This window comes from Rhizoctonia solani, chromosome 16, assembly GCF_016906535.1.
Source record: "Rhizoctonia solani chromosome 16, complete sequence".
Lineage (NCBI taxonomy): Eukaryota > Fungi > Basidiomycota > Agaricomycetes > Cantharellales > Ceratobasidiaceae > Rhizoctonia > Rhizoctonia solani.
Genome location: NC_057385.1, coordinates 1,076,559 through 1,096,322, shown reverse-complemented (window position 1 = coordinate 1,096,322; position 19,764 = coordinate 1,076,559). Strand labels below are relative to the sequence as shown.

Below are 19,764 nucleotides of genomic sequence, written 5' to 3'. Positions count from 1 at the left end.
GCCGAATCATCCATTAAGATTAGCTGGTTGCTTATTCTGATACACTGGGACGGCAGATTTTAGAAAATTGATGCAGACGGATGCTGGTCTGTGTGATAGTGGAAACTCTTTATCGGAAATGCCCATAATAAACATTCCTGGCCATATCAGACACCAATACTCTAGCTCATAGTTCTGACAGCTGCGCGAAGAGTACCAAAACATCAGAGAGCCAAATATGCCGGTTATATGTTAGGCGGAGAAATAGATAATATACACACGGGGTTTACTGTTGAGAGTACGGGTATAGAGCAAGAATCCAAGTCCCATAAACGTTTAAGCTAGCAGAGGCTCGTGTTCCGAGTCTTCAGGTTCATGTCCACCCTCCAACCGCACAAAACTGAAAGCCACAACCGCCAACGAAACCATAATGGCGCATAACCAGAATATTGCCCTAGGGTACACTCCGATACTTGCCCCAAATGTCGTGCTGTAAACTGCTGGGCCAATCACCTGCGCACCTAGAGCGTGTATAACAGCGAGCGCCCCAAATAACCGTCCAATCTCCTGCTTCGCACCTGGAGGGAGACTTTCCCCATGAGCCCGAGCCCCTCGTCTAGCTATATGTGCAGAGGGGCTAGCGAGCGCTAGCGCAAGGCTCTGAACAGATGGGGCAAACCCTCCTCCAAATGCAAGCAGGATCGTTGCTCCAATGAATGGCATCTGACTGGTGACTATGCCGATCAATATGTACCCGATCAAATCGATCAAAAGCGATACGCGAACCACCAACAGATCGACCCTCTTGACCTGCGCCTCCTTTTCATTGTCACTTTCATCCCCGTTGGATCGACGTGCCTCCCGTGCATACAGTGCTTTGAGGATGGCGGGAAGGATCACTGACAGATACAGCGCACGCCAGAATCCAACGAGGCTTAGCCAATGACCAAGTTGAACCGAGCTCCAATGAAATGTCTTGAGAGCGTATTGGAACTTGAAGTGATATGACCCCTACAAAACCGTTAAGTCTCATTTGTTATCTTTTCGTTGACTTTCTTACCATGTTAATAGCAACTGCAAAAGCCGCGATACCAACAAAAGTAAGATCCAATCTCTATACCTCCAACCTTCTCTGGTTGCAGGGCGACGACTAGGAAATAATAGACCTAGCGGGCGCACAAAAGACGTCAGATGCCAAAGGGTGCCTACAATCGACCGTGGGTAGGGTTCATGTCCCTTTCGTACAACTCCCGCGCTTTAGCTCTTGCTTCATCGGATACAGACTCCGGGACAATAAAGGCTACGAATATTCCATAAATGGTATGAACCGCTGTAGTTACGTAGAACGTCGAGAGCAGGTTGTTGGAGTACGAATTGATCAGCGATCCAAGGCTCGGTCCAAGCGCTGCACCCGCATATACGCAGCCCGTCCAAAAACTGAAAATACGCGACCTTGCAAACAATCGGTTACAGTACTTTTATATATGTTATGAGTACTCACCTAGTTAACGGGCTGGAGCAATCCGCAACATACGCGTGCCCAGCTGCAATAACAGCAGAGAATCCTAGCAGAGTGGCTTTTAATTCAAGTATGACAACTTGAGCCGAAAATAACGATACCTCCAGCTAACCCATCAAGAGCTCCTCCTATGATCAGGATCCGATACCCTCCAGGCAAAACTTTACCCTTGAACGCGACTAAAAACAGTAGAGCATCCCTACATAATCGAAAAATACCTCAGTCTCAAGGTATCTTTACGAGCTAACCAGTATACATACGCCACGAGAATGGCAAATCCTGATATCCCAAGCACCTTGGTCCGCCCCGCGCGGTCAGAGTACTGTAGTAGATATAAATATATTGCTTCAGTGGAGATACCGAGGTACATTACCTGTGCCCACCAGCCGAGTGTAAGTAGACTGAATATACCCTGTGCGCTCGTGATTGCAGCAGAGAGCTTTGCAGCAGCACGATGGACACCGGATCCTGTGCACACCGCTTATCCGGATGATGAAGCGTCGTTTTTACAATCTCGTCTCTTGAGGTAGTATTCTCGTGAACAAACGTAACTGGTACGTCTATCAAAGTGTTATTCGTAGGACTCGGATTCCAATACGTGGGGTTGGCGTCAACACTGTACTCGGGCCTCAGCTCATCACAGGCAAACTTGATAAATAGTTCGGTCCGAGGTGCAATTGTTGCTGCCCGGGACGTAGCACCCAGAGCAGTGATGGGCAAAAGCCTAATAAAAAAAAAAATTAATAAAAAACTGAATATCGGTCGAGTAGAAAGTGCTCACCACCACACCGAAGGAGTTTTGTACCATGGTCTTGAACGATTTCCTTTTCTCCCTTTCGAGTCGTCGTTTGTTTCGGCGGCAGCGGTAGCAGCAGCAGCAGCAACCAGCCCGACCATCTCTGGAGCCGCTGTCGCATCGCCCAACAGGTTATCCGCAGCTGGTATAATACCCTGCTCCACTAGGGTGACTTCTGGTCCCGAACTATCTCCCCTCGCGTCGTCGTGAGTCATGGGTGGTGGGGAAGTTTGAAAAAAAGGACGATCAGGCTGATAGGATAGCGCCTCTTATCTGTATATTACTCCATTATTTCACGTGAGGGACCTGCTATATCGGGTAGTTCCGGGCCCGGGATGGCCATTGTATATATTTGTTAGACTGCGAAAGTGTTTAGCTTTATAATCGACGATAGTTTGAATCATTATTATTGAGCCATAAGGTGCTGAAGAGATAGTGAGTTGATTAAGTTTCCGGCCTGTTTTGTATTAAAAACTCGCTTGCAGCACCTAGAAATATTATCCAACTAGAGCCAGAGAACAAGCTCGGGGTCATATAAATCGCTTCCGCACTCACCTAATTAGCCTCTGCTGTGTAATGCTACATACATCCAGCGAAAATTGCAAAAAGTTTTGCTAGAATGTAGCGGATGAATGGTTCGTTAGGAACAAGCATGAATGCGCGGATGATAAACTGATACAAGCGAATCTGTGTCATTGTGTTCCGGTCGATTCAAGCAGATTTTATGCCTTTCGGAGTGGCAAAGATCATACCGCTAAATACGCCCATATCATTATCCAACACAGCTATACATCCACACTTTCACGACATGTGAAGAGAGTGGACAAAACATATAACAGAGCTAGAAGAAGAAGACAGTCCCTCGAATCACTGGGCAACAGGGAGAAGTATGAACGATTTCGTGCCAAATCGCATCCAGCGAGATCTGCATGTTGTAAAGTAGACAAAAAGCATAGCGTATTACCGGCCATCCCCAAGATAGCAAGTATTACAGTACTAGTGAGATCATCGTACGTCCTTTGTAAAGTAGGGATGTATTTGCAATTAGGGCGCCCTCTTACCAAACCAAGGCGCAGTTGTTTGTATGCGCCCCCAGGCAGGTGAAAAACGGAACAACCATACATGTGCAAAGTTGCGGAATTTGAGGTTACGCAGCGGCGGACTTCAACTACCCGAGGGCCGGATGGATGACCCAAGAATACCTCAAGCTTGCCCAGCCTAGCGAGCATCACACCCCCACACATCACACATACACACACCACACTTCAAATCTTACAAAATCACTTTCAAGATCCATGTAGATTACTTATTGCGACAACAATTCAAACCAAAAAAAGAGGGACCAATCCAACAAAAAGCGTCCACCCGCAAAGCGACAACAGACCCAACCAACTACTTTTTACTGCCCAAATATGTCTTGGGCTGATAGCGCCTCGCAACGTGCGGGGTACCTTCGTACACCTTGTAATGCCTCTCCAACGCATCTTTTCGATTAAACAACCGCCCACATTCATGGCACTTGAACTCGATTTCGTCCTCGCCGTGCGCGGTGCGTCGGTGTCGGGTCACATCACACTCTTTGGTAAACGTCTTGTTGCAAATATCACACCGGCGGGACTTGTATGGTTTTTTCTTCCGGGTGCGGTGTGCGGGTTTCCGCCGTGTACGCGAGCTGGTCACGCTCGAGTCGCCACTTTTGCTAAGCAGATAGCGAGGTTAGGGCAGGGTTTATCGATAAACCAATGAGAAGAAGGAGGAGAGAAAAAAAGGTTTGGTACCTTGGGCCATCAGCATCATCGAGTTCACTCAGCTCGGAAGATCCATCGTCATCTTGGGTCGACACGGGCGCAGGCGGTGGCGGGGGTGGGGGCGCCAAGGGAGCCGTTCGGATAGGCACAGGCACCGGTTCGCGTAGGGTCACGACCCGCTTTTCCCGATGTTGAGTTGTCAAAGATGGGGCAGGACCGACATCCGAATTACGCCTTGAGAAAATTTGCGTGGGGATGATCGTTAGGATGCTTCCCCTCTTGGGTTTGTACGTCATGTCAGACACACATATACACACCTGGGATTTGAGGTTGGCCCTGGACGGGTGGACTGGATTGGCCGATAGGGATGTGGGTGTGGATGGGAGTAGATGGGCGAGGTCGAGATCAATGAATGCGATAACGTCACTTCGGACGGACGCTGTATGGGAGGCGGAGGCAACAGCGGAGGCGACTGTGTCTGCGAACGAAACAACGAGTTGCACTCAGAGGAGAGAGTAAGGAGAGAGTAGAATGACGTACCAAGTGTGTGAACCCGTATGGGAAATAGGCCCCACTGGGTGGACCAAGTGTCGAGTAGCCAGGCGAGGTCAAGTATCCAGCACACTCTGGCTCTTCGTCCACGCGTTGGATATCCAAACTACGACTGGGACGATGCTAAATGACAGAAAGACAAGGGGGGGATAGAGATATACGGCAAAGAAGAAGAAAAATCACGATCAACACTACTGTACTCTGTCCAATAGGGCAACGCGCAAGCTAGACCCGAAACGTGGCGCCGCACCTTTTCCAACAAGCCCGACGATGGGCGACCGTCGCTCACATCCGGAAACAAGTTAAAGTTGCGGAACTCGAACGTGAGTCGGCGAGAGCGCGGAGAGCCTTGGTCGTCGTCGGCTGCAACATCATCAATGTCGATGGTGACGAGGGGCGATGATAGAGACGAGTGGCTGTGAGTGTCTGTGTGTGGAGGTGCGGATGACATCGCATGTACTCACACAGATCTGGGTGGTCGTCGGTCCGGGCTGGTCGATGGCGAGTGCGGGTCGAGCGCACAAACGAGTCGGCGTGGCGCGCGATCGGCCGAGTGAGGAGCCGCCACCCGTGAACAGCGGACCACTGAGAGGACTGTCGAGCTCCTCCTCGTCGGACGACACACACCCGCGAGCACGCGTTCCATCCCATCCGTCCATCGCTCGGAGCAAACACAGACGAGACAAGAAACGACAAGACAAGACAAAGCGCACGCACACAACCGCGTGGCGAACACAACACGACCAAATGCGTCTAGACGAGCGCTGCAAGACTCCCAAGCTTACCTCTCGCACGCACACACAGACACAAAGGGATCCGCGCGGGCGCTTGCCTCACTCCTCTGGTCTGTCCTTGGTCTGCGCACGACAACGTGCTCGCTCGGATGAGGTCAGAGAATTCGAACCCGGCTAAGTGTGTGGATACACCACGAGGCAACAAATAAAATCTCGCACCACCCACCCCCGACACCTTGCCTTACCAAACCACAAATATCACAGTTCGGAATTTTTTTCCACTCTCGTCGAATCCAAGACCCTCTCTTCCCCCGCCCCGACCGCGAGTGAGTTTCCCGAGTGGATGTCCGTCGGGGGTATATCAATTTCCAATATTTTACTCCCGCCACGTTCCGTCGGTGCAGGTGCTAATTAATCGACGAAATGAATTCTTGTATCCTGAGTCCCCCCGACCTGACACGACCTGATCGCCATTCGTTCCGTCCCTAATCAGGTAATGTAAGAACCTATCGTGGAGCCGCTCCACTTGATGGAGTGCAGCAGCGGCGACGGTGACTTGCTCCCCCGGTTGATATTAGGACCTGGTACGAGTCTGAGCTTGGATACTAGTTTGTTAACATGGACGTTGGTGCGGTTTGTTCGTAATTTAATTTGCTCCACCGGTTCACTACGGCGCTACAATACTATCACGACCGACCCTGCATACAGATGATCCCCAGATCCCCGATAAGAACGGCGTACATCCATTTACCATATACAGAAACCAAACTTGGGCTCGCCGCAATTAACTAACTAACCAACTAATGACAAGGCGTCAATCCCGACCCATATGATTGTCCCCCGCCAACGCCGTAATTTCAGATACGGGAGAGGGAGAAGGACGGGATCTCATGAGCGGCGACTTTTACTTGCCGAATCCGAATAGCCACTCGGGTTACGTCGTTCATTCATCCTACGATCTCACCGCCAGTCCAATCCCGTAACAACCTGGCTATAAACCCTCATATGACCATGTACATATGCCCAATTTAGAAACTTTTATCCCCCCTGACACTTGCCCACCTAAAATCGCTCACCTCTCCGCCCTGTCACGGCTACTCCGGATCCGCTTGCAGCTGGTGCGACATAAAGAAACCCCTCTTCTCTCCGGTGTATGCTTCGGACAATAATAAACAATCCATCTCCAATACGATAAGCTTTTGCTTTTGTGCTTTTGCCCCCTTCCCCCATGACGAAAGACGTGGGGATAGAGATGGAGATGGGCGAGGAGGTGTGCAAATCACCTCGAGGCCCGAGAAGACGAGATGGAATGGAGTGGCTACGAACAGCGTGGCTACATCACCGCAGCCTCTCAACTGAGCTCAACCCTCCCGTGGCTAGGAAGAAACAGCGTGGCTACACTCCTTCCTCTTTCCAGAACACACAGCCCCTCAAGCGAGTCATTCACATCGCATGTTACCCTCGTTTAGCCACATGATTCTTGAAATCACACCGTGGCACGCGTGAGAGTTACCGTGGCTAGAGAACCTTCCTTTTTAGTCGATTTGCCTTTATCCGTACAGTCCTGTACCTAAAACGGGGTCCTTTTTCTCCAACCCCCCCAAAATTACACTTGGCGGGCTAGACCGGCAGGTTGGATTTAGAGATAGGCTTGAGGGCCAGAGGGGATCAGATCCGGGGGGTTGGGGGCGAGCTCGAGGTGAGGGCCGCCTCGAGGTGTAGACGCTTGCACAGGCTAGACGCTCCACGCACGACATTTCACTCGGTGATACACATTCAGGCAAGTGTGGAAAGGGCGACCCGACCGGGCAGGCAAATTATGTGCATTGCAATAGGCAAGAATGAGTTACGATTGGATAGAAAAGGGGGGAAAGGGAAGAACAGTGTTACAATGGGGTTTATGGGGAACGAAGAGAAACCAGTAGAAACAACGTCAGGAGGCATACAATGATTTATGATAGTTATACAACGGACGAGGACGTAGATGACCATAATAACAACAAAACAATTCAGGTAAACAAGGGAGATAAAGTTATGATTTGGCAGACTGGGATGGGAGGAGGGCGAGACAAGAGGCAGACATGAATGTGAAATCTATGGCCATAATCAGTCCGTGGGGAGCGTCACCGGCATCGGTGACAACTCACAAGTAGAGCAAGAGGGTATAGTTCAATCACTTGCGGCGAGGCTTCTTGGTAGGAGTCTGACCGCCGAGCTTGGCGAGGGCCACACGTTTGGCAGAACCCTTGCGGCCTTGAGTGCCGGGGCACCAGACGCAGCGGCCATCCTCAAATTTGGCTTTGACCTCGTTCTGGTGCCGCTTGACGGCGTCGCGGCGAGAAAACTCAGTTCCGCATCCTTCACACGTGGGCTTGCCAAGGGTGCCGTCCCAAGAGTCGCCGAGGAGCGTGGCCATGTTGCGAGACAGGCGGCCGTCGATGACGGCCCTCGCCTCTTGCTCGTGATGGAAATGATCAATGTGGCGCTTCATCTCGGGAGCCCGAGCGAATATCTGCTGGCAGCGAGATTGATTAAGAGGGTTGATGTACGTGCATTGGCTTGGGGCTGTGTCGTCGACAGGGCGACGGCGGCGGCCCGGGCCAGTGCGCACGGGTTTCTCGGAAGTCGAGGGCGTGCGAGTATGAGTCGATTGCGAGGCTCTGGATCGCGGCGAGCGGTTAGCGGCCGATCGGAATACGGTGGAGTGAATTACCAACCTCCTTGCCTTGGGTGCGCCATAGGTCGGATCGGCGTCGTCCTCCTCGTCTTCCGAGGGAACATATTCACCCTCGGACACTACGTCATCGACGGCGGTGACAGGCTCGGGATCGGCCTCGGTTTCAGGCTCGGCCTGGGGCTCGACCTCGTCAAAGGGCCGTTTGAGGGCGGGTGACGAACGAGCGGGGTACAAGACGTCATCTACCACCTCTAGTTTGACAGCGGGGGACATCGGTGTCGGGGGGGCGTATGACTCAGGCACGGCCGGAGCTTGTGTTGTTCGCGGCGAGGGCTTGTCAACGGGGGAGATGGAACTCTGGGGAGGCTCTGAGGAGAGAGGCGTAAGTGGGGAGAGAGGCGCCGAGGGAGCATAGGCCGAAGGAGGAATGGCGATAGGAGATGGTACGCGGCGCATCAGAGGCTCCCGCAGCGATTCGGGATTAAACGCCGGCTGCTCGTCTTCGTCCTCGGTGTCCGAGTCGGCAAAGGCAGGATCGAACTCGAGTGGGGGCATCTGGCTCTTGACCTCGCGCAGGGAAAGGTGCTGTTTCTTGTGCTTGCGCTGCCATCGTCGAATCAGCTTCTCCTCCCACTCGCTGGCAATAAACGTAGCGTCAAGCGTGGGCTGGCGAGAGAGCACATTCGCCTTGGCCTTGGTCATCGTCGGCATCGAGTAGCCCGGTGTGTGCCAGCGCTGGAGGATGGCGTGCTGCTCGCGGCGAGAGGCGGTATCGTCGAGCAAGGAGCAGAAGGCATCTGGGCGGTTAAAGTCGAGGTCAAACATCATGTCAACATCGTCATTGGAAGCCATGGCAGGGGAGAGCCAGGTATCGGCGGGGCTCTGTTCGTGTCGTGGTCGTGATACATGGGATTGATGGGCGACGGCTGGTGGTCAGACTCGTAGTCCAGCGTCGGGGTACGAGGTATCCAGGCGCGGGTGGTCATGGTGCAATCGGTAGTGGTGGGAAGGAGCAAGGGACAAGCACAGGTCCCTCGTGCGGAGACAGAGTTTATTAGAACAAAGAGCGTGCGTGGTGATCGCAGCGCTCTGCGGGTCTCGGTTCCGGAACAGGGTCGTCTGATCAATGCGGTCCAATCCCGTGCTGACAAACTCGGGTGAATGTGACTCGATCCGTCGGTATGCCAAATCAAACCTCGTCCGAATCTCTCAATAGAACACCAACACGCGTAGTTGGCGAGGGGTGGAAAGAGGGGGACCAGCTCAAACGCTTTGACTCGCCCCGTTTTTATCCCTCCGGGCATTCTCCCCGTAAATATGCCTCCGCTCTTGTTTGCTCATCATAATCCCAATCTGGGTCCCTCTGGCGCTTATCCGGCTTTTTGCCAATCCCATTTCACTCTCCCCCTCGTGCGTGTGCCTTTGGACAGACTGTTGCCAGATGCTGCCAGCATCTTCTATCGTTCTGCTCGAATATGTCCATAGTCTTACGCAGCGCACAACGTCCTCGTGTCGGCTCAACCTTCCAGTATGCTCGGCTGCTCGGCGTGATCCACTCGCCGAACGCGCGTCTCATACTGCGGCACAGCCGCTGCATATTCATTAATGCACATGTTCACATTCTCATGACCAAACAATATATGTAGAATACACCATTCACCAAGATGAAGACAAAAAAGGAGAACACAAGGCTCATTATACAGTGAAATAAACAGTAGACGGAGTAGACATAATAGAAACGGAAGATCCATGTCGATCGCAAGAGTCGTCATCGTCATCATGCATGTGAATCTCTGTGCGTAACGCCAATCAGCCAAACTTGCTTATCTCAGCCAGACAAAAAGCGGCTCTGCTTTTTCGGGGAAGATGAACTGGAAGCGAGAATACCTTAAGAGAACTCACCTTTAGGAAGAGATGAGGGAGAATGCTTGTGCTTGTTGCCCTCTGGTTAGCATACGGGCATTGGCATCCGTCTCGTTACCGTATCCGTGTAAATAGAACATCGTCCGCTCGCTCCAGAACTTGAGTGTGCTGGGTAATGTGCGGTAGCATGCGATGGTCAACAGTGCCCATGCAATGAAAAAAACGTCACTGGAATGGTCTCAGCTATGGCTCATTCCCACTTCTGTATCAACCGACTTACAAACCACTGGAAACAAAGAGGTCGCATATGTCAGCCTCCACTCGACTAAACCTCCACTCCTCTCCGTCCCGCTCCCCCCTGCCGAGACTTACTGTTACGTTCCCAAGGCTCCATGACACTCAACCCAAATGTCGATTCGAACCATACTCGCTTCCTCCACAAAAACTTGCGGACCGGCGAACGGGATTTGTTCGCACGCTCCCGGGCATTCATGAGTGGCTCGGCAAACATCTTTGGACAAGCCAGGTTACGCCAAATGTATTATAGTAACAGTCGAAAGCACAGCACAGAGGATCACAGAGATGAAGAACAGGGCAGCAGCCAGATAAATACACGGCGAGCGATACGCGGGACGAGACGAGTGGGAGGTACAGGCAAGGAGGGGAGGCGGGTTGCTGGTCATGACTAAAATACGCACGGCAGCCTGGGAAACTAACGTCAGCTAACGCTTAAATTCCCGGAAACCGAAATAGATTAGTTGCCGATTGCGATAGAGGTGCGGCGGGGAACGGCGAGAACGAGGTGAGGGGAAATGTATAGAAATGATTAGGAATATGTTGCTTACCAACCAGACCAGATAAGCGCGGAACTTTGACCATGCCGGCAGCGCACAGGGTTATAGTTCAATCGGTACGATGGGCAAGGTATTGTTGGATGTCCCAGTGATATAAAACGACGCACGCTTGCTCATGGTCGAGATATGGTTCGGCAAATAACGGACCGCGCCGGTGATGAAAAGTGACCAGACAAAGATGAGTGCACTCACTGCCAGCGCGACCGAGCCCCAATCGCAACGCGGAAAAAAAATAAATGAAAGAATTTACCCCGTCAGCATGAAAAATCACGATACAGTTCCTCCGCATCGGCGGCCGAACAACTCGACTCACTGATCAGTATCTTCTCCCAAGGTTCAAGCATCGAGAGCGCAAATGTCGACTCGAACCATATTTGTCTCCGCCATAAAAAGCGCTTGACCGCCGAGCTCGGGGTACGCGACAGACTGCTTACAAGCGAAGTTTGCTTCATATTAATTCAACGAGAGGATAAGGTAGAGATTGGAGCAGGTAGTAGCAGTAGTCAAGAAAGAGGGAGGATGGAAAAAATCCGCAGTCGGGAGTCGTCGTCACTAGTACGTCGGCTGATAACCTCTTTCGAGTATTTGCCAAGCGCTGAGGTTTGTGGGGTGCCTGTCGCGTAACCGCCGGAGAAGCCGTGGATATATGCACCACTTGGGGCCAGGGGGGGTTGATAGCAAAAATCGCTGACCATCAGCCTTGTTGGTTGACTTATATATACGGATAAGGCGGTGGATCCGCAGTGTGGGTCGCCGCGCCGCGCGTTCCGCGCAAAACCCGGCGTGCAAGTACCTACCTAATTGATAAAAGACATCAGTTTGATCAACTTTGTCCTCATTCGAGCCATCGATAAACTTAAATCACGCATGATATGTAGAAAAATACCACGACACGAGGGCCAAGCGGACCACGCGCCGAAGCAATAAATTAACCCTACAGGGAGCTCACCCGCAGAACAAGTTATAGTACACAAAAGTACCAAACGAGTGCAGGGAGGAGGTAAGTAATCGTGCACAGCTGCCCATGCTACGAATGAATGTACAAAGACAATAAGTATAGCTAATGACGGAAGCGGCCGCCGAAGTGAATGCGTAAATATGGTCGTGTAGATAAACGAGTGTGAGTGTAATAATCGTTATGCCTTGCGGGCGTGGGGGTCCGAAACACAAAAAGGGGGTTAGAGAAGGGAAAAAAAATGGTGCGTAAGATGTCGTTAAAGAGCGGAGGTAGGCAAGACCAAAGACAGAGTAGTCAGTCGGCAAGGGATGCAAGACGAAGAAACGACCCATAAGGAGCAGTCGTCACATCCAGCACGCCCAGCGCAAGACGAAACCCAACAAAACGAACAACCAGAGACCGATGGGAGCAGCCCGTCTAATGAGTCTTACGGGGCCGATGCTTGTGCTCATTCTTCTCATGCCTCTTGACTGCATCCGCACGCGAAAACACCTGGCTACAGAACCGACACGGCAGCTTCAGCTCGTCCTTCTCTTTCCAATCGTCTGACAAGAGAGTAGCGAGCTCACGCGGGAGGCGACCACTGTTTACGAGCGCGGCCTCCTCCTGAGCGTGCTTGAACAAGTGCCGTGGAAGATCATGGTGCCGATTGAGGAGCTTGTTGCAAGGTGTGCTGGTAAGCGGGTCGACGTACGTACACAGAGGGGGTGGCTGGTGGACGGGTGGGGCATCTTTACGAGGTCGCCCACGGCCGCGTCGGATGGGACCGACAGAAGAAGGTACAGTGAGCGTGGGCATTGTCTGTTGCTGCTGCTGCCGCATCTCGACCACTAGACTGGGACCGGCAGTGCTAGGGCCGGCGCTGCTGGGACCAGAAGTCGCGAGGGTCTGGGTGGCGAAGCTGAGCTCGGATGAAAACGAGGCAACATCGGAAAGGAAGCTAGATTCGGAAGCGGGCGAGCATGAACGTGCGGCGCCGGCTGTCGTTCCGGATGTGCCTTGTCCCATCGACTGGGAGTGTTCCATCTCGGGCATAAGATACTGGCCGGGGAATGGTTCGTCGGGCCAACTCTGACAAAGACTGCTGCTAAGCGAGACCTCTGAATGACAAAGGATATGTGAAGGATCGGATGTCGCTCGAGAGGAAACCGTAGGCTGACTGTTGAACAGCAAGTCGAGCTCTGCCTGGAAAGAGGGAAGTCGGAAATCGTATGAAGGAAATGCGTCGTCAATGAACCAATTTAACTGGTTCATATCCTGGTGGCCATAAGAACGTGGCCATAACCGGTACCAGGAGCATGCACAGAACCCGTGACATCAGATCGAGAATATACCGAAGACGTGGACATCATCTTATATATCCTGTTTCGACTCTGGAGGCAACAAAGTGCAATGCCAACTACATCGATGCGAGGTGACACAACGTGTTGTGTGAGAAATCCCGACGGACACCATCAGAGGGTATGTCACATACCTAAACAACGAAATCCGACGTGTGTGCTACCTCGCCTGGGACGAGGGGGAAGGGGAATGGAGGGGAAAGAGATGGAGAGAGATTCATTTGATCCATGACATTTATATATCTTCCCCGCGTCTATGGCATGTATCAAAGGGAAGAACTTTAAGTCCGGATAAATCCAACTGGTTGGACCGGAGCGGTATCGGAGGTCCGGTTAGTTGGTTGACGCTTGCCATTGTTTGCCGTTATGGCGGATCGGTATGTCATCTAAGAAATAAAGTCGAATTCGAAACCCATAGATAGCATACAAAATTAAGAGCAAGCGCTCATGAAAAATAAACATTACATCCGCTTGGATCGGAGGTACCCACTTCATCCATAATTTGAAGCCTGTGTGTTGGTCTTGGCCAGTTATGAATCCCAAGGAGCAGGGAACCACGAGCTGCGGATAACAGGCATCCAGATAAGAGTCCAGATCACAGAGTGGTGGATTCCGTGGGATCATATGTCCTCTGGTGCCCACAGAACACATCGTCCACTTGCGTTTCCACTGACAGCTCGAGTCACAACTGAGGGATGGGACGCTGTTACAGCCTGAACCGCAGAAATCCTAAAAGGGACGCATCGCCATTCCGTAATGAGATTCTAGCGTGTGAAACGGATGCCTCTAAGAGGTCAAGGTCACTTACTTCTCCTTGTTTGCTAACTTGGCGAGGATCTCCCCGTTATAACCCACGATGTCAAGAGATTGTGCCATATTCCCAATCTGTTCCAGAAATTTGATTAGATGAGCTGAATATATGATAGATAGAATTACGAACGGTAAAATACGGGTAAGCTGTATACAAATGGTTGGATCAAAGTTATGCAATAGCAGTTTCGATCAAACTTACCATCCGGATTTTCTGACCAGCGGGCTCTGAGGATGGTCACCCATCTCCCCTGAATCATGGTGTTAGTATCTCACTAAAGTTATCGCCAATAGATCGGGCTACCGTTTGACAGTTGTGCTTGATTTCTGTAGTGGGCCTAAATGATTTCAGTGGACCATCCTGTTTAAGGGCACTAGGTCGCACATCCCAGACTATGGTTGCTATCAGCCTCAACAAATGTACCCCGGTTTCAGCCGACACACCTCGCAATGTATCGTCGTATGAAGTTGATACAATCCTACGGCCAGAGATATCCCAAAAGGCCGAGCTAACGCTTTGTCGATGCCTCCACTCGCCCCATAGACACTTTGGACCATCCCTGGTACCTAGATATTCCTGAACGTCATCCCAATTACTTTCAGGGGCTGCGTTATCCCCGTCCTCGGATTTCTCCACTGTGAATTCCACCTTTTTCAGATACCTCGCATCCCACATACGCATAGTTCGGTTGTTCGAAGCTGTCAGCAAGAGATGTGGCGCAATAGGGTTGACGGAGACGCAACCGATCTTCTCCTTCTCGGTCAACTGCCATCTCCGGGATCGAGATCGCTCCCGTACATCCAGGTGCTGAATTCCACCACCAGAATCGGACATCCAGAGCTCATAACCATTTTGAACCACATCCACGCTTGAAGGCAGATAATCCTCAGTATATGCGAGCTCCTTTGAGGTTCCTGAAACAAAGTCTGTGGTTCGTATCGTTCCATCATAGGAGGAAGTAAAGATCTAAGATCTTGGGCATCAGTCAAAATACATCCAAAATAAGCCTGGCACGCACGCTGTGAGCGTCACGAGGATTGATGCGAATACTCGATATGCTGCTTTTGGAGCTTCGAGGCCAATGAGGCTTAGGAAGCAAAATTAGTTAGTGGCAACTTTGTACGTCGGGTGCATGCGGACCTGTAGGCTCCAATATTGCCCATCCTCGGCGGATATCTTTTCATCGGCGTCGCCTTCATGGTCGTCCAGCTTGGCTCGGGCGTCCCAAATTCCGATCGTACCTGCTTTATCGCCGAAAAATATCACGTCCTTTGTCTGAGAAGGACACAATGCGTGGTGAGACGAGACGCATGGACCAACTCCGCTCTTTTGCTTACTGTGATGGGATGGTATGCGGCCGAATATATTCGCTCCTGCATTGAATAGCGCCCATGAGTTGTGGAGCTCAAGAAGCCTGTTGAACTACACACCTTGCAGACTTTTGCCCTGCTCACAAGCGTCAATTTTTTGAGCTCGGTCACTAAATTGTCCTTTTCTTGTGCCATCTTCTTTTCATCTGATACCTCAGGCGCCCAGCTCCCAACCTGCTGCTTGAGTTTCTTCTGGACGAGGGCAGTCTGTAAGACCCCCCATGTTTTGGTTTCTTCCTCTTCAAAGTCTTCGGCTAAAACCTCGAAATCCAGATCCTGATGTCGTGGCATTTTAGCAAGTCGCTCCTCTGCTGCCAAACGCTCGGCCTCTTCTTCGGCCTCTTTCTGTAGCTTTGCTTCCTCAAACTATCCCAAACGTCAACGAGTACATAGATGGCGTGTAGACTCGCAACACACCTCTCTTCTCCGTCTCTGAGCGTTTGTTTCGTTCTCAGGGATAACAAGCCCACTGGAGCGGAGCCTTCTCGACTGCCTTCGGGGCGTATTGTCGGGCGGAGTCTCCGCCTTGCGTTTTTGAGGCTGCACCGGCTTTTCCTTTTTCGTCTTTGCCTTTGGCGCAGGTGCACTTGCACTAATCTCTTGTTGCACATCTTTGATACCTATTTGTGCCAACAAGGACTGGTTGGCTGCAATGTTTGCAGCGCGGGCGCGCTCGCTACCCGCGCAGACAGATGAGCTATGTTACAACTTGCTATAGTTTTATCACATACTATTCGGTTAATTCATTCATGTGGCAAAAATGTCAAGCTGGTCGTTGCGGTGGTGATGAACGTTGAGAAACCGAGTGTCGATGTGTTTTTGTCACGTGAGGGCGCGTTGACAAGGATCGACTGTCGGCAATTGCCAGCATCGGATATGTATGCAATACAGAATCGAATTGTTCGTATGACAGAAAAACACAAGAAAAAGTGTCTATAGTACAACAAGAGTCCAGTATATCAGTCACATATCCATACGTTTTGATTTGTTGTTCTATACGTCGAAGCCATGGGATCAGACTCACGCCGAAGACTCATACTATACTGGGTGATCAATTTACCTTGGCGCGAACATATATCACCGTTGTCTCATCATCTTCAGAATTCCTGCGAGAATTCTGATACACCAATCGCGGCCTCTGCGATGCTGCATGAGGCGGGATGCAACTGAAGAGATCTAGATGGGCTGGTGCTCTCCTCAACTTTGAAGCATCGGACCAATGAGCGTCGGGAACAAACGTAGAGGATACATATACCCAACTAGTGAATTCGGATTTACTGTTTGTTCAGCAGACGGAGGCAGCGAACCAGCAATGGATTCATTTCGCTCGGTAGCGTGGATGTACTACCAATGCTCAAGGTCGAAACCGAAATCCACTCCCGGGCATTCGTGCCATTATATGAAGATTTTAGACAATGTGAGTTGGACATGCTGTCAGGGATGGGCTCTCCTACGGGAGAAACGGTGGGAGACTAGAGAACAGGCATCCTAATGAATATTATATAGACGCTGGTGGGGCAAACTCTGCTATGATTCAATGGGGGTGCGTAATTACCGACGGGTGGAGCCTCAGATGCATTCTTTATCGATCCAACCTTCCTATAACCTGCAGAGTGATGCGATATGCACGCGGTTCCCAACCAATGACCACCGATTCTGGGGATATCAGACGCCCACGTCCACGGATGGAAATAGCGCCTAGAAACTACCACACTTTGTAGTCAGCCACCACGATTCGATTCACCATCCGCATTTATCTTGTGACCAGAGACTGATGACACATCCCGGATCTTGCTCAGCTGCTGGCTCTTCAGAATATCACGGTGCTCTGATTCGTTCAGGGGAATCCAAGTCTTTGTCGCGCCAGGTCATCCTAGATGTAAGTGTAAACACCCGATGTGATTGGATACTGGACTTATTTGGCACACAGGAAGACAGCTACACATCCGCATTATCAGACATTATTGCTCGTGACTTCTTCCCTTCGCTCGCACATCTGGACGCCACAAATGGATACCTGTCTGCTTTGGATACAAGAGACCCAGAGCAAATATCCAAATCTGTTCGAAGGCTACAGGATCTAGCTGCTACACCAACACCTGGTCACTACCGAAACCTTCAGACACCGTCTCATACGCCTTATGGTGCTGGACCCTCCGATACCCCTATATCTAGGCGGTCTGAATTTGAGCCGCGAGGGAACTCTATCACTAAGGGCCTCTCGCTGGACGAATTCCAAGCTCGCTATACCTCAGAAGATAATGCTAGTTTTGCGACGATTCTCGATGACGAAAATAGACAACGAAAGGAAAAGTGGGGCTGGGCTTGGGAGGCCCAAACCAAAGTCGAGGAGCGTAAAGCCATTGAATACACCCGACGGGAGACTGCACTCTTGGAGGCTGTGAAAGCGACCCTGGCCATTACTGCTACTGGCGAGCCAAACACTTCGCCTAAAGCTATTTTGGCCGGAGACTCGTTAAGTTCTAGCGATCTCGAAGGGAAAGGCTTGGAAGTCGCACTTGTGTCTCACCAGGGTTCCGAAGGAGATAAACAGTTAGTAAAAGCTGAGCAAATCCAAACTATAGAGGAGGTCATGGCCCCAAAAAAGGACGATAGGCCAGCAGGCGTACCGGGCTGGAAGTTTAAGGTGGGTTTATTGGAAGATATCGACATTGACAAATAGTAACTAATTTTTCTTACGTGAAGGCCCGTAACTCGTTAATGTTTCCTCCCGACGCCAACCAATCCCCATACGATGTAATTTCTTCTACTGCCCACCTCCTCCTACGAAAGGAGAACCTAGGGCCATTCATTACGGCGGCACTCGAATCGCTGACCAGGACGAAGCCTCTGGGGTGACTGAGCCGTCAAGTCCGACACACAGCCGTGTCGATGCAGCGATCGCCGGGCGTCCATGTAAGTACCAGTGAGAATCACTGGAGTTACCTGACTTATCATAACTGCTTAGATGTATCGGGTGGAGAAACACCTAAAGTTGCAGGACATTCGTTCGTGTCGGAAACGGCCTCTCCTTCGCCATCACAAATGGGCCCGGTGGGGTTGAAGCAGTTGATGACTTGGGGTACTTTGCAAGGAACCCCGAGAGTCATTTCTTCGGATGGAGATGACACCCCCACTGCTGATCCCCAAACCCCGTTCCGCATTGCTGAACCCTCTCGGCGGGACCTACTCTCTCATCGACTAGCAAATAAGGCGTCCAAGTCACTCGCACAGCGCGCGGCTCTACTATCCCCTTACCCCACACGGGGGACTGCAACTCCGAGGTCAGAAGCTGGAGCAATACGGATTAAACAAAGTGGGGGAAGGATGCCGCCTCCGATGATGACACCGCGTCGATCGGAAGTATCACTAAGTCCTGCAGCGCGAAAGCTCCTGAGCCGAACAGGAGGCGTATCAACAATGGCGCAGCGTGAAGGCTGGGGTGACGCGGCCACGAAACAATCTAAGGACCTTGCTAAGGAACGATGGACTCCAAGTCCTGCTGTCAACCGACGATCGTGACTTTTATCCACTTCCTTCCGGGGGCAGAGAGAATATTTAGTGGGCCACCCAGCTTAGTCGATATCTATTTGGAGATCATATCTTTACGCAGTACCGTCGTTTTTAACCCACAAGGATATTTCAGCTTGACTCCTTTCGCTTTCTCACTGTCCAGTACATACTAAACCTAAAATAATCTATTCTTCTGCGTGTGGGCCGAAATCGAACGGTAACGAGTGACGGTACATCAGGTGCGATAGAACGCATGAACACATATCAGCTACGTTTTCGACCATAAATGTTCTGAATATAAACTGTGACCTCGCATCATCATCAGCCAACAGCTTACAAATAACCGCCTCTCGATTTAGTAATCCCTAGCCACAAAGGACGTCGGCCAAATGGGCGGTTGTTGCTGCACTGTTACGTCATGAGCACAAGGGGGCTCTTGTGCACTCTATAACAATCCTGCCCTGAGCATTCATTTACACAAGATTCCAGCCATGCCTCCCAACTGTTCTTGGGTTTAAGTTTGTGCGTATGCTCAGCACTGATCACGATGTTGATGCATCCCACTTATGGTACCCATGACCACATCTTGCTGAGCCGAGTTTAGGTAGATATATGCACCACTCGAATGCACCATTTGTCCAGGGACTATACGAATAGTAGTGCCATAATCCAGCTATCCCCAGTTTTGCAAGGTTCAAGTGGGGCAAGGCCATCGACCCTTGCACGGCTGCATTGTGTGCTAAGGTAAATTAAGAGGCACTTCAAACAAAAGGGAAATCTATCTCGACAGCACTAAGGTAGGGTTGGATGATAGGCGAACACCTGAATCTTGGTCCTAGTAGTCAATATAATGTATATATCTCTGTAAGCCACAACTCATGCTCCATGCTCTCATTGGATAGCTTCCCGCAACGATTAAAACCAAAGCTAAGCCAGACCCGCCTAAAGGTGGGGCAATTGCGAAGTGGAGTAATCGGACATCAATAAAGAATGACTTCATCCAAGCTCTGCCAGAATTTTGCTTGGACCAGCTTAGCTTTAGACCCTACG

At 51.0% G+C, this 19,764-nt stretch overlaps 7 protein-coding genes across 7 annotated transcripts; 1 reads left to right on the top strand and 6 right to left on the bottom strand.

The window, feature by feature from the left end:
* Nucleotides 1–315: 315 nt before the first annotated feature.
* Nucleotides 316–2,509, bottom strand: RhiXN_01586 (major facilitator superfamily transporter; the record flags this gene model as incomplete). The annotated part of the gene is made up of 10 exons (XM_043321405.1): nt 316–990; nt 1,040–1,053; nt 1,107–1,129; nt 1,189–1,431; nt 1,481–1,544; nt 1,600–1,697; nt 1,759–1,820; nt 1,872–1,910; nt 1,961–2,222; nt 2,280–2,509. The coding sequence occupies 10 exons, from the start codon at nt 2,507–2,509 to the stop codon at nt 316–318; spliced, it is 1,710 nt and encodes a 569-aa protein (XP_043187228.1).
* Nucleotides 2,510–3,686: 1,177 nt separating this feature from the next.
* Nucleotides 3,687–5,253, bottom strand: RhiXN_01585 (C2H2 zinc finger; the record flags this gene model as incomplete). The annotated part of the gene is made up of 7 exons (XM_043321404.1): nt 3,687–3,993; nt 4,073–4,320; nt 4,360–4,520; nt 4,579–4,717; nt 4,845–5,010; nt 5,059–5,064; nt 5,117–5,253. The coding sequence occupies 7 exons, from the start codon at nt 5,251–5,253 to the stop codon at nt 3,687–3,689; spliced, it is 1,164 nt and encodes a 387-aa protein (XP_043187227.1).
* A 2,248-nt stretch (nt 5,254–7,501) lies between these two features.
* On the bottom strand, nt 7,502–8,857 carry RhiXN_01584 (C2H2 zinc finger; the record flags this gene model as incomplete). The annotated part of the gene is made up of 1 exon (XM_043321403.1): nt 7,502–8,857. The coding sequence occupies one exon, from the start codon at nt 8,855–8,857 to the stop codon at nt 7,502–7,504; it is 1,356 nt and encodes a 451-aa protein (XP_043187226.1).
* Nucleotides 8,858–9,909: 1,052 nt separating this feature from the next.
* Nucleotides 9,910–10,379, bottom strand: RhiXN_01583 (uncharacterized protein; the record flags this gene model as incomplete). The annotated part of the gene is made up of 3 exons (XM_043321402.1): nt 9,910–10,096; nt 10,149–10,188; nt 10,241–10,379. 3 exons carry the CDS (start codon nt 10,377–10,379, stop codon nt 9,910–9,912), a joined length of 366 nt encoding a protein of 121 aa, XP_043187225.1.
* Nucleotides 10,380–12,097: 1,718 nt separating this feature from the next.
* RhiXN_01582 (uncharacterized protein) lies at nt 12,098–12,934 on the bottom strand (the record flags this gene model as incomplete). Its single annotated transcript, XM_043321401.1, has 1 exon — nt 12,098–12,934. The coding sequence occupies one exon, from the start codon at nt 12,932–12,934 to the stop codon at nt 12,098–12,100; it is 837 nt and encodes a 278-aa protein (XP_043187224.1).
* A 706-nt stretch (nt 12,935–13,640) lies between these two features.
* Nucleotides 13,641–15,952, bottom strand: RhiXN_01581 (WD repeat-containing protein; the record flags this gene model as incomplete). Its single annotated transcript, XM_043321400.1, has 12 exons — nt 13,641–13,749; nt 13,829–13,905; nt 13,961–13,977; nt 14,033–14,081; nt 14,135–14,223; nt 14,275–14,797; nt 14,850–14,918; nt 14,972–15,106; nt 15,169–15,204; nt 15,262–15,567; nt 15,619–15,877; nt 15,933–15,952. The coding sequence occupies 12 exons, from the start codon at nt 15,950–15,952 to the stop codon at nt 13,641–13,643; spliced, it is 1,689 nt and encodes a 562-aa protein (XP_043187223.1).
* Nucleotides 15,953–16,975: 1,023 nt separating this feature from the next.
* RhiXN_01580 (Es2 domain-containing protein) lies at nt 16,976–18,723 on the top strand (the record flags this gene model as incomplete). The annotated part of the gene is made up of 5 exons (XM_043321399.1): nt 16,976–17,080; nt 17,132–17,848; nt 17,908–17,958; nt 18,042–18,117; nt 18,170–18,723. 5 exons carry the CDS (start codon nt 16,976–16,978, stop codon nt 18,721–18,723), a joined length of 1,503 nt encoding a protein of 500 aa, XP_043187222.1.
* Between the last annotated feature and the right edge of the window lie 1,041 nt (nt 18,724–19,764).